This window comes from Aotus nancymaae, unplaced genomic scaffold, assembly GCF_030222135.1.
Source record: "Aotus nancymaae isolate 86718 unplaced genomic scaffold, 86718_ANA_hifiasm-v0.15.2.pri h1tg000022l_1, whole genome shotgun sequence".
In the NCBI taxonomy this organism is placed as follows: Eukaryota; Metazoa; Chordata; class Mammalia; order Primates; family Aotidae; genus Aotus; species Aotus nancymaae.
In genome coordinates this window covers 37,308,837-37,323,239 of record NW_026988435.1, presented here as the reverse complement: position 1 = coordinate 37,323,239, position 14,403 = coordinate 37,308,837, and the positions used below count along the sequence as shown (strand labels likewise).

Genomic DNA, 14,403 nt, shown 5'->3' with positions numbered 1-14,403 from the left:
ACTAGTTATCTCAAAATCTGCAAACATTCCTTCCTGAACATAAGAAAAAAAAATGAACCCCTAAGTGTATCACTCACACCCCATCGAGTTCTCGGTGACCAAAATGTGACAGGTGCCCGGTAGGATCTCAGACATGACCTGGCAGCAGGAATGGTATTCTGGCAGCCCACCAATCACACAGATGGCCACCAGCTCTCCCAGGACTGGGCCTGGCCAAAAATAGAGACACCGAGTTCCAGGACAGGTCATTCAGGAATGGATTAGGTGCGTTCACACCTTCATCAAGACATCACAAGACTGGAGCTCGAAGGAAGCTTCTGGCCAGCCTGGCTCAGGAAAATGTCCCCTAGATCTTCTACGACAGATGGTGTTTCCTCTTCTGAGTGCTTGTAGACTGAGGGAGCCCAGTGTTCATCAATAGCCAGTGTTTCATGAGCCTCCCTGGCATGGATCTCTTAAGCTCTCCCTTTATGAATTTTGGGCCATTTCTTCTTGTTCTGTCTCTATGAAAATGGCTAACAATTGATCAGTGTCTTCATCTAAAACCTCTTGACTAATGTAAAGACCATTTTTAAGCCATAATTTTCTGTTAGGCTAAATAATCCAAACTGTTATCATATTAATTCTATTATTAGTTGTGCCTCTCAGGTCAGGTCTCTCTTAAGAACAGAAAGAACATAATAAGGCCCCAGGGACGATGACTTCACAAACCAGGTCGAGGATCTTCCAAATCAAATTAGCTTCCTCTAAATAAAAGCCTGGCATTTCTCACATGTTTACGACCCTGGGAAGTTTGCCGTGATCAGCCTTTAGGCTGCTTCTTATATTATTTTGCTAGTTCTTTCTTGATCATTACCGGAAATTTTTCTAATGGGCTTTTTAACACAGGGTCCTTGGTTGTAAAAATTAGGAATCGTAGTTAAAAATAAGAAAATAAAGTCTTTATCATCACACTCTGAGATGACAACATCTCACATGTTGGTGCTCAGCATTTAGGTCTGCTTTTCCCAGATAATTTTCCTTTTTCTTTTTCTTTTTTTTTTTTTTGAGACAGTTTCACTCTTGTTGCCCAGGCTGGAGTGCAGTGGCGTGATCTTGGCTCACTGCAACCTCCACCTCTCTAGGTTCAAGCAATTTTCAAGCTTCAGTGTCTGGGGTAGCTGGGATTATAGGTGTGTGCCACTATGCCCAGCTAATTTTTGTATTTTTAATAGAGACAGGGTTTCACCACGTTGGCCAGGCTGGTCTCAAACTCCTGATCTCAGGTGATCCACCTCAGAGGCGTGAGCCACCGTGGGTGGCCAGTTTTCTTTTAAGAAGAGATCGGGCTATACTGACATGCGCCGTAAGCTACGTGTTTTTCACATGGTAACATGGAACATGGGTGGACAACCAGTGCCCCACACCCTTTCTTGGCTCAGGGTGGCGTCACCTCCAACAGCACTGGACTGTCACCATTGCCACAAACCCAATTCAACACAAAAGCAACTCCTACGTCGGAACCATTCCTCACAGAGGTTCAGATAGGCCTAGGAGGCAAAATGAAATGGATCTACCCACACTGATTCATTTACCCTGGAGAGAAATCAGCTCAGCAAGTGGGAGAACACAACAGCCACAGGCCCGCAACAGTGCTCAGACAGGAAGGCTTGAGTTGATATGTATACATACATTTTAATTTCTCTCTCTCGCTCTTTTTTTTTTTAATAGAGATGGGGTTTCACCATGTTGGTCAGGCTGGTCTTGAACTCCTAACCTTGTGATCCGCCCGCCTCGGCCTCCCAAAGCACTGGGATTACAGGCATGAGCCACCGTGCCCGGCCACCTTTTAATTTCTCAGTTGACAAGTACAAATTGTATTATCTGTATGGTGTACAAACTGATGTTTGATACACACGTATATCATGGAATGGCTAAATCAAGCTATTTAACACATATAAAACTTCCCATACTTTTTTATATGAAAACACTTAACATGTACTCTCTTAGCAATTTTCAATATATTATATATCGTTATTGACTCTAGTCACGTGACATACGATGGATCTCTTGAGCTTCCTCCTCCCGTCTAACTGAAGTTTTGTGGGCTTTGACCAATATCTCCCCATTTGCCCCATGGACATAATTTTGAGCATGGAAACATCATTAGATTGGCACCAATTTGGAAGAAAACCAGCCAGCGTGAGGGACATCTGAAAGGAAGGACTGGGTTGGCCCTATACACGCCATTCTGGGCCACAAAAACGCTCCTTCAGTTACAACACTGGTGCTCACATTAGGGCCCTCCCGTAGGCAGTTCAGAAAACCCACTGTGGCGCACACAGCACCCCAAGGAAGGTCCCTTTTCGGGGCAAAGCAGGAGGCAGGGGAGTCCCAGAGGCGTGGGGGGCGCTTTCGGGACAAAGCTTGGCTTCTCTTCCTTCACCATTACTTCATTAAAGAGATTGAGAGGAAATCGCAAGAATTGCAGCTAACTCTTTTGAGTTTTTTTTGTTTTCTTTGTTTGAAACAGAGTCTGGCTCTGTCACCCAGGCTGGAGTGCAATGGTGTGATCTCGGCTCACTTCAGCCTCCTCCACCTCCTGGGTTCAAGAGATTCTCCTGCCTCAGCCTCCCAAGTAGCTGGGATTACAGGCACCTGCCACCAAACCTGGCTAATCTTTGTATTTTTTGTTGAGAGGGGTTTCAACATGTTGCCCAGGCTGGTCTCGAACTCTTGACCTCAAGTAATCCACCTGCCTCGGCCTCCCAAATTGTTGGGATTACAAGCATGAGCCACTGTGCCTGGCCTCAATTTTGAGTTTTTTCCAGGAAAAATCAATACAGGTTTTTGCTGGTGGGAATGACCAGAAGACAAGGGACAGTTTGATGATGCAGCAGGGTGGGGGGAAGTTTGTGGAGTGACGCCCTCAGCAGGTCCGATGGGACCAGACCTTGGGCACAGGAGATAGAAGCCCCCCCTTCCCCCTGCAATGAGATGCAGCATCAGGAACATTCGCTGGAGCGGGGCTGGAGGGTCCAGTCACAGACACAGGACAGCACAAGTGATTCAAACATTTGTGGAACATTTATTCTGATTTCCCCATTTTTTTTTTTTAGTAAAATAGGGAACAAAGCCATCAGCAGAGGTAAAAGGTATTGAAAGACTGAGAAAGGAAAGGAGGCCTAGTTACCTGGGAAGGTGATGAGCCGTGCTGCCTCGGGGAGCACCACAGGCCCCTGTGTGGTTGTGAACATGAGACCAGTCAGCAGAGATGCACTTGTCCCCAGCCACATTCAGCTCACAGGCGCAGGCTGTGGTTGAGTCTGAATTATCATCAAGAGAGGCTCTGGAGAGTTGCCTGCAGAGGTGAACGTGAAGTTTAAGAAGGGTGGGGAGGGCAGTGAGGACGTGAGGAGAGACGATGGACAGCCAGTAGGATAGGTGGGGCCCTGTGGGTTTAAGAGGGAGTGAGCTGGGAGGGAAGAGCGGGGTGTTTGAAATTAGGACTCTGGATAATGTCGTTTTCGGCAATGACAGGGCCTGAGGTGTAACCCGGGAGTGGGTGACTAATGATGAATGGCAGGGTGGAGGGGAGGAGATTGGGTAGCCAGGAGGCCAGGCTTTTGGAAACATTCACCTAGGTCACCCAGAGTCACATGAGATTGGATTGGAGAGAGTTAACAGCGGCCGGGAGCTGAAGCCTTGAAGGAACACAGGAGGTGGCCTGGGGACCACAGATGACTGAGACTTGATGATGGCTTGTTTAGCCCAATAGCATGAAATTCATGGCTAGGGGTTCAGAAGGGCAAGGGGGCAATGGTCTGGATGGGACAGAGGGGACTGAAGACACCTGCTCTACCTCTAGGCCTCACAGGAGAGAAAAGAGCCACTCCTGAGAGGGGTACAGGGGAAGCAGGGGCTTCAAGGGGCCCATTTCCACTGGAGCAACAAGCAGGAAATGCTCACAGAAGAGGTGGAGCTGATCAGAGACTGCTGATGACTATGAGTTTCAGAGGTTTCAGGATTGGAGAGGAAGTTGAGTCAAAGGCAGGAATGTATGGAGCTGAGTGGAGACTGGGTCACTAAGGGTGAGGAGTTTTCAGGAGGCCCTGGGATTCTCACGGTGACTGTGAAAATAGTCAAGAATAAAGGGTGTCATAAAATTAGTCCCAAAGGTCTCAAGGAAGGTGATAGAGCCAGGCTCTGGGGATCAGGAGGTGGGAAGCAAGGGCCGATGAGGGAAGCAGAAGTGCAAGGGGCAGCATGGAGAATTCATGGTGGTGATCTTAAACCCTCTCCAAACTGCACTTGCATAGTAAGCATTGATTTTCTGTTTTCTTAGGTTGGAAAAATGACAAACAATCCAGGAAGGAAATCAGCAAATTATTATGTTTATAAAATATTATAAACAGGCAATTAACAGGGAGAAAAACTCAGAATGGCCGTTCCCGTGAAAGTTCATGCTTATTAATAATAGAGAAAATAGGCCAGCCGCGGTGGCTCACACCTGCAATCCCAGCACTTTGGGAGGCTGAGGTGAGCGGATCACCTGAGGTCAGGAGTTCAAGACCAGTCTGACCAACAGAGTGAAACCCCATCTTTACTAAAAATACAAAAAAAAATTGGCTGGGCGTGGCGGCAGGCACCTGCAATCCCACCTACCCAGGAGGCTGAGGCAGGAGAATTGCTTGAACCTGGGAGGCGGCGACCTCAGTGAGCAGAGATGGTGCCACTGCACTCCAGCCTGGATGACAGTGTAAGACTCCGTCTAAAAAAAAAAATGAGAAGATCTAACTTTAAAGAGACACTTCTTGACACTTATTATACTGGCAATGCTTTAAAAAACATAATACCACATATTGGGAGGTACTTGAAAACAGAATCTTGCTGATGGGTGTGTAAATTGATGCAATGACTTTGGAAAGAAATTTGTTTATAACAGAGATGAAAATGAAAATACCCAATGAAGCAGTTCTTCCTTCTCCAGCCAGCAGTCCTTCTCAGTGTGCACATTCACATGTGTGCCCCAGGAGACAGCTAACTACCAGTAACTCCACGGCCGCATTGCTTGAAACTGTCAAATTGGAAATGCCCTTGAATAGGCAAGTGAACAAATCGGATAGAGTCACACATGGCATACTATATGACAGGAGAAATCAGTGAACTAGGTCTACAAGTATCCACCTGATAGATCTCAAAATGAGTGCTGAATGAATGAAAAAAAAGCATTATCACTGAAGCTTGCATACCACGAATCCATTTGGTTAATTAAAAATCCACAAAACAATAGTGACTTGTAGCTACATATATATGTAGCAAAAATATGAAATCTGGATATGATACACATTGACTGATACGGTCTGGATCTGTGTCCTCGCCCAAAGCTAAGGTTGAATTGTATAATCCCCACTGCTGGAGGAGGGGCCTGGTAGGAGCTGACTGGATCATGGGGGCGCTTCTCATGGTTTAACACCATCCCTCTAAGCATTGTCATAGCAATAGTGTTACCGAGAGATCTTGTTGTTTAAACAAGTGTATAGCCCTTCCCCACTTTCTCTCTTCCTTCTGCTCCAATCATGTCAGACATTCCTCCTTCTACTTCACCTTCTGCCATGATTGCAAGTTTCCTGAGGCCTCCCCGAAAAGCCGAGCAAATGCTGGCACCACCCTTCCCATCCAGCCTGCAGAACGTGAGCCAATTAAAACTCTTTTCTTTATAAACTACCCTTCACAGCAGTGCAAGAACGGACTATTGCACTGACTTTAGACAGGGCTACCTCTTGAGAAGGAAGGAATAGCGTAAGAGGGGATACAAAGAATTTCAACTATACCTAATATTTTATTTCTTTAAATAAAAGCTCTGAAACATATATAGCAAAAATACAGTATCTATTAAATCTGAGTGGTAAGTTCCTCAGATTTGTTACATTGACTTGCTATTTTTAGGTATATTTGGATTTTTACCAACATACGTTTCTTGTTTCTCAATCCATGTGGAAGTTTCAGGAAAGTATGAACAGCGCTACAAGGTGCGGACGCTCACTGTTACAGCACCGTGTTTGCCAGAATAGAGATTTAACCCCAAAACCATTTCTTTATGACTAGGAGGTAGATGGTATTAACATTTCACTTAGCCACATTAAATAACTTCTTCATATTATTTTTAGATCTGGTAAGGTATGTGGAAGAGAACTGAACTTTTAAAACCTTTGTTGTAACTGCTAACTTTTTAAAATCAGCGCCTTTAAACTTCCTTGTGATTTTGCTTTGTAAATGACCCTTTGCTGGTGTTTTAAAAGTACCTAAAACATATTTTATTTGGAGAATATTCGAAAACTCCTGAGCTGTCATGGTGCCTGCAGAGGGGAGTTGCTCTACTCACCTAATTTTCCCTCTCCATGGCTTCACTGAACCCCACCCAATCTGCCTGCTCCTAAGGCTGGAAGGTAATAGGAGCACTGCATCCAGGCTCTTCTAGTACAATCTGGTTCTTTCTGGCCACATCACCAAACTCTCTGCCAAGGTACTTTTCTAAGGGCTCCTTTCAAAGAGAAGGCCCCTGGCTCATGCAGATGTCATAGCTGCCTAGTGGACAGGAGCTGGTGGAGAATGAAAGTGTGTGTGCACCAGAGGAGGAGGCAGCACGGTGGGAGACAAGACAGGCAGAATAAGAAAAACGGTGGGAATCACACTCCCCTTTATTGCACATAAAAATTGGAGATTTACACAAAGATGTCAAAGAGATCTTTAGCAGAAAACAAAGCAAAATTCCAGCATCAAATACAGCCAATTCTTGTTGTCTGCAGTAGTTACGTTCTTTAAAGTTGCTATCAACACTGACTTAGAAAACCCTGAAACATCACTCCTAGGGGAAATACAGGGTTAGGTTAGCCTCTGGTCACAACGCTATGTCAACCCATCAATACATGGGCTTCTTTTATGTGTGTTTTGTTTTAAAGACGTTTACTACATATTGTTGATTAACACTGAACTCAAGGCCAACGGCACTAGAACTCATGGCTGAATGAAGCTTAACTAACACATATCTTCTCCATCAGGCACATCACAGCCTTCCTGCGCTTAGAACACAGTCCTGCAGCGCTACACTTGGGGGCCATTTTAAACAGCAAAAGCACCAGGAAAAAGCACCCAAATGCAAAAAACATGACACTAAATAGTGAAAAAGACACTTGTTTACAGTATGAGAGCTGGAACAAGAAGGCAGACTGTTGCTTTGTTCAACTGGGAACAGATCTGTCAAGCAACTCAAATTCTTTGCTTCTCTACACATATCTGTGAGTGACTGCAGAAACACCACGGGTATTCATTTTGGGGATGCTAATAAATTTTAGCAAGTAAGCAGATTCACAAATACAGAATCTGCCAATAATGAGCATCGATGATACCGATTAACAGAGCCTGACACTTCTGCCAAAGTGTAATATCTGGTCTTCCACAAAGAGGTGCTTACATTTTGCGATCAGACTGGACAAAGGATGCTACATCCAAGTCACGTCATTTAGCTCCACAGTCTCCTACTTATTTGGAATGGGGGGTCAAGAGTCTGTTGTGCATAATCCTTACTTCGGGCATTGTCTGCTGAACAATGCATCCTTGTCCCTTCCACTCACAGTGGAATTGTCTCAAGGCAAATTGCTTTCTCTGAGAAATGTGATGATGCTGGTGTTCTGGAAGCAACTGTTCAGATGCAACGCTCAGACACCAATGCTGCTCCCCTTCAGCAACCCAACGGACTTGAATACTTCGGAGATGAAGTTTGGTTCCATGAGTCTGACTGTTGTAAATCTCACTAGGTTGTGGCGGTGCTAGGAATGTGCAGGATTACCCAGGTATGACTGCTGTCACTTTAAACTTAGAGGCCAATTTCTGGGGTTATGGTGTAGCTCTCCAAAAACTACTTCGCTACCAACATGCACTTTCAGTTTCAACATGGTTTTCCTCCTGCGACTAACAGAATGTGTCTTGCCTGTATTTGGCTCTAAGCCCATGTCCCTTAAAGCTTCATTTTCAGAGAACAAAAAGAATGCTGGCAATTTGAGCCCAGCGAATGACTGTGCTGACCTCTGGGACTCCTTTGCTGTTTTCTTGTGATTAAAGACAGTGCCTATTCTGTTTAGAATTAGAGTAATAGTCGCAGGTTATGAAAACAACAGCTATGCTTATCAGAAGATGAAAAGAAGTATGCAGAGACTAAGCCTCTAAGAAATTATTTTAACCCTTCACCACCTCCATATCCTACAACTACCAACTTCCTAAATCACTGATGGAAAACTCCTTAGCAAACCAGGTAGTAATTCGGTCCAGGGCATTAGAGACTTGGACAGGCTCTTTGAGACCATCTGGTCCACTGGCCACATTTTCCATGTGAGGACACTTAGGATAGGAGAAGAAACTGAACATGGTCAAGGCTGGTGGGTGGAGAGTTCTCTGAGCACGTCTCCAACCCAAAGCCCTATGATCATTCCAATACTGAATTTTTTTTCAAGGTGACCAAGAAGCCCACAAATTGCCTTGGAAACTTCCCACCATCCACACCATACTTGTCTGTTCCCAGGTGCAGAAAACGGGCCAGGGACTGGCAGGTAGCATCACAAGGCCATTACAGGTACAGCCATCTCTCTGCTGAGACCTCCTAACACAAATGGCAATAGCCCAGACCACAGCAGAGAGAGAAGAATTTGCAGTTTTCACACGCTCCTACGCACATTTCAAAGCACTCGCTGTCAGGAAGGGGTCACCTAGCAAGCACTCGTACTCTAATCCACACTGCCTACCCTCTTGTAAACATCTGCAGGCCTTTCCTCAGCCCTCTGTACTTCTCCATGGCAAATCCGTGGTTATTTCCTTCCTCACAAATATGCAGGCAGCATGGGGTTGCTCAATTAGGAGGCATATTTTATAGCAAGTTAACATGCACAAGACTCATTATTGATTGAGATGAAGTATTTGGTTGAAAGATTAGAGAAGTATGGAAAACACGAGCCACTCTTCCAAGCTTTTAATTGAGTCTGGAAGAGCCCTGAAGTCTTGTCTCCTCATTTTCAAGAAACCCTGAACAACCCGCCTTCCCAGTCTCACTTCCAGCCACAAGTCCCGCAGCTCCGACATTCCACCATCCTTCCCACCATTGCACTGTCCTTGTACCCTCCAGGGGCTCCCGAAGCCCACCATGCAGTCTCACCACCTCCCCACCTGGCCCCACTCTCATTCCAGACACCAGTGAACCTAGTTCTCCCTCAACCCCAGTTTCCTAGCCCTTGGTTTAAACATCTATTATTATTTGTATTATGGGCTGTGTTTTAGACAGTTTAACAGTTCAACCCCCACGTCTGGGAGAGCCCTGAGGCCAGGAACACCGTGTCTCTGATCTCTGTATCCTTCCCAGCGCAGTACCTGCTGTGTCTCTTGAAAGACACCCCTGGAGCAATGTGAAGAGAAACAAGCGGTGGGAATTCCAGGGCAGGGAGAATCAGGAGAAAAGAATGCCTCTTCTCCAGGAGACACCAACATCTTCTGATGTTCTCAGGGTTTCCACTGGAAGACCTGATTTAAAACACTCCCAAGGAACCCCAGCTCCAAATGCTCCCTCCTCTGGCAGGGAGGAAGCCTGGGGCTTGGCTCTAGGTGCAAGGTCGTAAGGGCCCAGGGGAGCAGGTCATCCAGAGTTAGCCCCTCGTAGCATGACCAGGACTGCAGGGATTGGCAACGTTTACCCCCAGGAGCCTGTAGCAGGCCAAAATGGGCTTTGGAAAGAGGCAGAGATTTGACTCCCAACCCCAACTCCTCCTTTTGCGGCCTTAGGGAAGTTATCTATTGTCCTCGAAGCCTCAGGTGTCTTATTCATAAAATGGTAGAATATTTGGCTCCGGGGGCTGTCGGGAGGGTAAAGGAATATCCATATGAGCTCCGGCTGAAAGCACTGTGGGATCCCTCAGGTGGGTGGGGGTACACCAGGGCTCTTCCAGACTCAATTAACAGCTTGTTAGAGCGGCTCACGTTTTCCATACTCCTCCAATCTTTTAACCAAATACTTCATCTCAATCAACATACATTTGGTCTTTCAGCAAACATCTATTAGGTTCCATGGTCCTTTGCTGACAAACGCCTGTCTCTGTTCAAACGCTTGGTCAGCGATCCACGGCGCCCACCACTGTGAATGTCATGGCAGCAGCTTCTAAGGTATACCCGAGATTAGCTTCCTGGGCCCCCAGCCTCCATCTCATTTTCCACCTCCCTGGGCCTACCTTCAAAAAACAATTCCCTGGCTTGTCACAGGCCTGAACTGTGGCCACTACCTTTGGACTTGGGAGTGCAGCCTCCTGGAGGCATTACAGTCACAAAAAACACCTGGCCTTCTCTCAGGACCTCCACTCGGATAGACTGGAGCCGTCACACTTTCCTCCAGCCAGGGGGCAGGGCCCACTGGCAAAAATAAGCCTTTCCGGAAACGCTGGAAGACGGAAGGGGTGACTCTAAGTGCTGACAGGATCATGAGGATAAGTATCACCTATGTCATCCACCTTGAGTACTTATCTTAAATGCTGATGTTCCTCTTAAATTCCTCTGAGAAGTCCAAGTTTGGTGTCCTAAAATGCAGCCGGTCAAGCCAAGAGTGTCGGTGAGATCAAAGCAAGTACTTCCGGAAGACTGAGCCTGCCCAATGAGGACCACAAACAGCCAAGGCTGCGAATCGCAGGAAGAGGCCCTTTCCCAGGACACGAGCCCCCAGGGAGCATCCCGGAGCTGGTGCCTCACCCAATCCTGCCTTTCACCTTTGGGGCCTCGTTTCCCATTGGCAACCTCCTATCCCTTTGCACTTACTCCTCACGGGTCTCCCAGATGTGACCCCTCAGTTCCTTGTCTCATCGCATGACTGGCTCCTCACCCTTCAGAGCTCAGCTTGCTCATCCCCTCCCCACTCCATCCTCTGCACTTCCCCCAGCAGCTCCTGTCCAGCTAACTGCACCATACACACTTTCCTGCTTCCATGCCAATTCTCAGCTCCATGAGGCCAGGGACTGTCTTTGTCCATTGCTCTACTGCCAGCTCTTTGTCCATCATCGTCCTCTGAAGTAGACCACAGAGCCTCGGGCCACCACCAGCCTGGGCAGTGAGACCTGATGCTCTACTCTGACAAACAGTTGGCCCTGAAACCACCCACTGGCACGCCCCGCTCCAACACTAGGTATCCTGACAGACCACCGGCTGCCAGGGGTGAGGACCCCTCAGCTGCTGAGGATCCAGCTATGTGCCGGTCACTCACAGGGGAAAGATGGTGGCTTCGTTTTGGAACTTCCAAGGAGGGGAACTGGCACACTGCCTGGCTGCCCTACTTTGCCTGCCTCCTTCCTAATGCTCTCTAAATTGTGCCACGGGATTCTGAACACTTGCATGACCTGGAATACCCAATGCCATCAATTGTCTTGTCATGGACTGGCAAGTGCAGGAAAATAACGTGGCAGTGCTACACTCGGGCTATGAGGCCAAATGCCACTACTTGAGTGGTGACAGTTCACCCCAGACACCCAAGTGCCTTGTTTAACCCCAGAAGGCAAAGACAACCTTACTATTACAGGAGGGCAAAACCAGATGACATCAAGGTCCCCAGTTCAAGATTCCAGCTCTCACTGGCAGTTGTGGGATCAAGGGCAAATCTGAGTGGGTTTCCTCATTCAAACAACGGGTCTGACAATGCTGCCTTCCTGGGGCTGCTGAGTTAACTGAGGGAATGGCAAAGTGTGCAGCATGGCACATGGTGTGCGCTTAATAAACTCCAAGCAAAACAGACCTCAGATAGCACCAGGTCAAAGAACATCAAAGTGTCTGCTAGAGAGCTGGTGCTCTCGCAGGCCCTGGCTGAGGGCCTGCGCTTTCAGGAAATTCCGAATAAAACAGGAAATAGCATACTTTCCCAGATAATCTTCACTCTACCCCTTTTGTTTCTAGTCTACAGCTGTTAATGAGCCTCTTCGCTGAATTATTGCTCTTCAAAGACTTTTTAATAGCTTTTTGCCTCTGGAGGAAGTTAAGCTGGATACTGCCTAAGCTCTTAATAAGCAAGGTGACAACACTGATGCCCCAGTGCAGACACAGACAGCTGCTGCAGAGGGAGACTGTGCCGGGCCGGAGCTGGGAGACTGCGCCCTCCTGGCGCTTTGGGTATCTCTTGCACATCTCTCCGTCATCCGGTCTTGCCATGGTTAAAAATCAGCCAAGAGGCCAGAACTCTCAGCTCCCTCCTGCTTTTCAGAGATTCCTAGAACTGGCACTTCCCCAACACTTTATGCGCAGAAGTTCTGTCATCTAGGATGGTGACAGACACCTTGTGCAGGGAACCTCCTTCCCATCACCTGGGAAGGAGGACGGGCGGGTCAAGTCTTTCCAACCAGCCCCAAGGAGACTGAGGATGAGATGCAGGTGACTATTTTGGGAAACAGCCTTATCCTCACCCATCCTGGAAGCCATGCCACTGCCAGGAGTCTACTTCCTACAAGAGCCTTGTCTTGGGCTGAGGGACAGTAGAAGAGACAGGTGCAAGTGGCAAAGCAATGACAGGGAGCAGCATCAGAGCTTAACTGCGCCAGAGCACACGTCCCTCCACAAAGAGCAGCACTCACCACAATGACAACGAGGTGTGTGGGGAAAAGTCACTGATTTTATTGCCTGGCCAGTAAGGAACAGACAGACACATCCCTCCTTCCCCGCCCCACCTAGGCTCTAGACCTCAGTGGGTACTGGGTGATGCTTCCCCCACACTGCCAGGCACTGACAGCTAGACCGGAGCTGCGAGGCCCTGGGAAGAGCACTGCACTGGGGTAAGTGAAGGGACAAAACACCAGCATTTCTACAATCAAGTTTATTACTCAAAGCAAAAGTTGCCCATAGAATACACTGGTCTTCGATTTTTATTTCTGCATGGTCATACAGGCTGAATGACTAGCTCACAATCCCAGGAGGTATTATAAGTGCTGCTCTTCAAAATGATGTTACTGTTGTAAGGGGAAAAGTCCTCACTGACAAAGAAATGACATTAATGAAAACACAATCAAGAATGACCCACTGGTACTTCAGATTACAGAGAAGCTGTCAGTGAGCAGTTCCCCACCTCTCACGGCAAAGGGGTCAAGGGCTAAAAATACCTTAGAAAAATCAAGCAGCACCTGCAACACACGCTTACATAAAGGCCAAGCCTGCAAAGTATTCCTTCTCGTCCATGCTGCTCAAATGTGAAGCAATTACACATAAAGCTAAAATCTGGCAAATCTTCTCACTTCCTCCTCTTCTTTGTGGAATATAATTTTTCTTCAAGTGGGACTGGGACAATCCCTTCACATTCTTTTAGTTCCTGGGTCAGAGGGTGTTTGATGATATTCCCTCTAATGACATCTGTGTCTCGAGACAAGTGATTCATCATGCTTTCAACAGCTGTGGTAGGTGAATAAAAATCCACCAAGAAATACCTGCAATGAAATAAAAACTTGTGAGTGCCTGCATTTGAACTGTAACAATTCTATTATTTTGGTCAATGTTTCCACTTTACTCTTCCCAGACAGACATCAATTACACACAAACACATACATACACATACATACTTTTGTCAAAATAGAAACAGCTGGTAAGCTGACCAGCTAACAGAACTGCAGTATGATGCCCAATCTCCCTTTTTCTATGGCCTTTCCCATTACACTCTTGTGAAAATATGAATCCAAACCAACTTTATGGCAGCAAAAACACACTGTGACATTACAGACAGCATCAAGTACTAGAAAGCACAGGTAACTCCTAACCCATTGACAAGACTGAATTTTCCAAACTATTAATTCATGCTGTGTGTGTGTGTGTGTGTGTGTGTGTGTGTGTGTGTGTGTAAACATCTATTAGATATTCTTCTAACTTTCCAAAGGATTTTTCCTGTGAACTAACACACCTAAGAGAACCATGAACCCACAAACATGAGAAAAGATTAAGAAAGGCATGGGACTGCTCTGCAAATATTTTCAATACACACAAGGAACAAGAAAATTACTTGAACTTCAGGTAAGAAAAATAATTTACCACTCATCATTCAAACCAGACTAAGGTCCACAGGCATCCTATGCAGCTCACAGGTCTTCAAAGATCAACAGGTCCTTAGCAGCCTGCTGGATGACAGTGCAAGGAAAGAGCCCTCCCCTACCCACTCCCCCTCCTCTCAGACCTAAAAGGCTAAGCCTCCCTTGTACTGTTTGGTTTGGACCATTATGTGACTAAAGGTCAGTTTTCAGCACAGTATTTCAAAATCCTGCAATGTTCTAGCTGGTTAAGACGATCTTTTCGCCATCACCTGCCTTGTTCTAGCCATACATACGGCTCTCAGAACTCCCAAGCACATTCTCCTCTCGGGCCTTGCACTCACTGATC

At 46.7% G+C, this 14,403-nt stretch overlaps 1 protein-coding gene across 1 annotated transcript in view; it reads right to left on the bottom strand.

Annotated features, from left to right (window-relative positions):
• Positions 1-12,844: 12,844 nt before the first annotated feature.
• Positions 12,845-14,403, bottom strand: part of MRPS6 (mitochondrial ribosomal protein S6) — a 68,397-nt gene continuing 66,838 nt past the window's right edge. Inside the window, exon 3 of the mRNA XM_021669390.2 lies at positions 12,845-13,463. Coding sequence (XP_021525065.1) covers positions 13,271-13,463 — 193 coding nt within the window. The 3' untranslated portion in view covers positions 12,845-13,270. The remainder of the gene's footprint in view (positions 13,464-14,403) is intronic.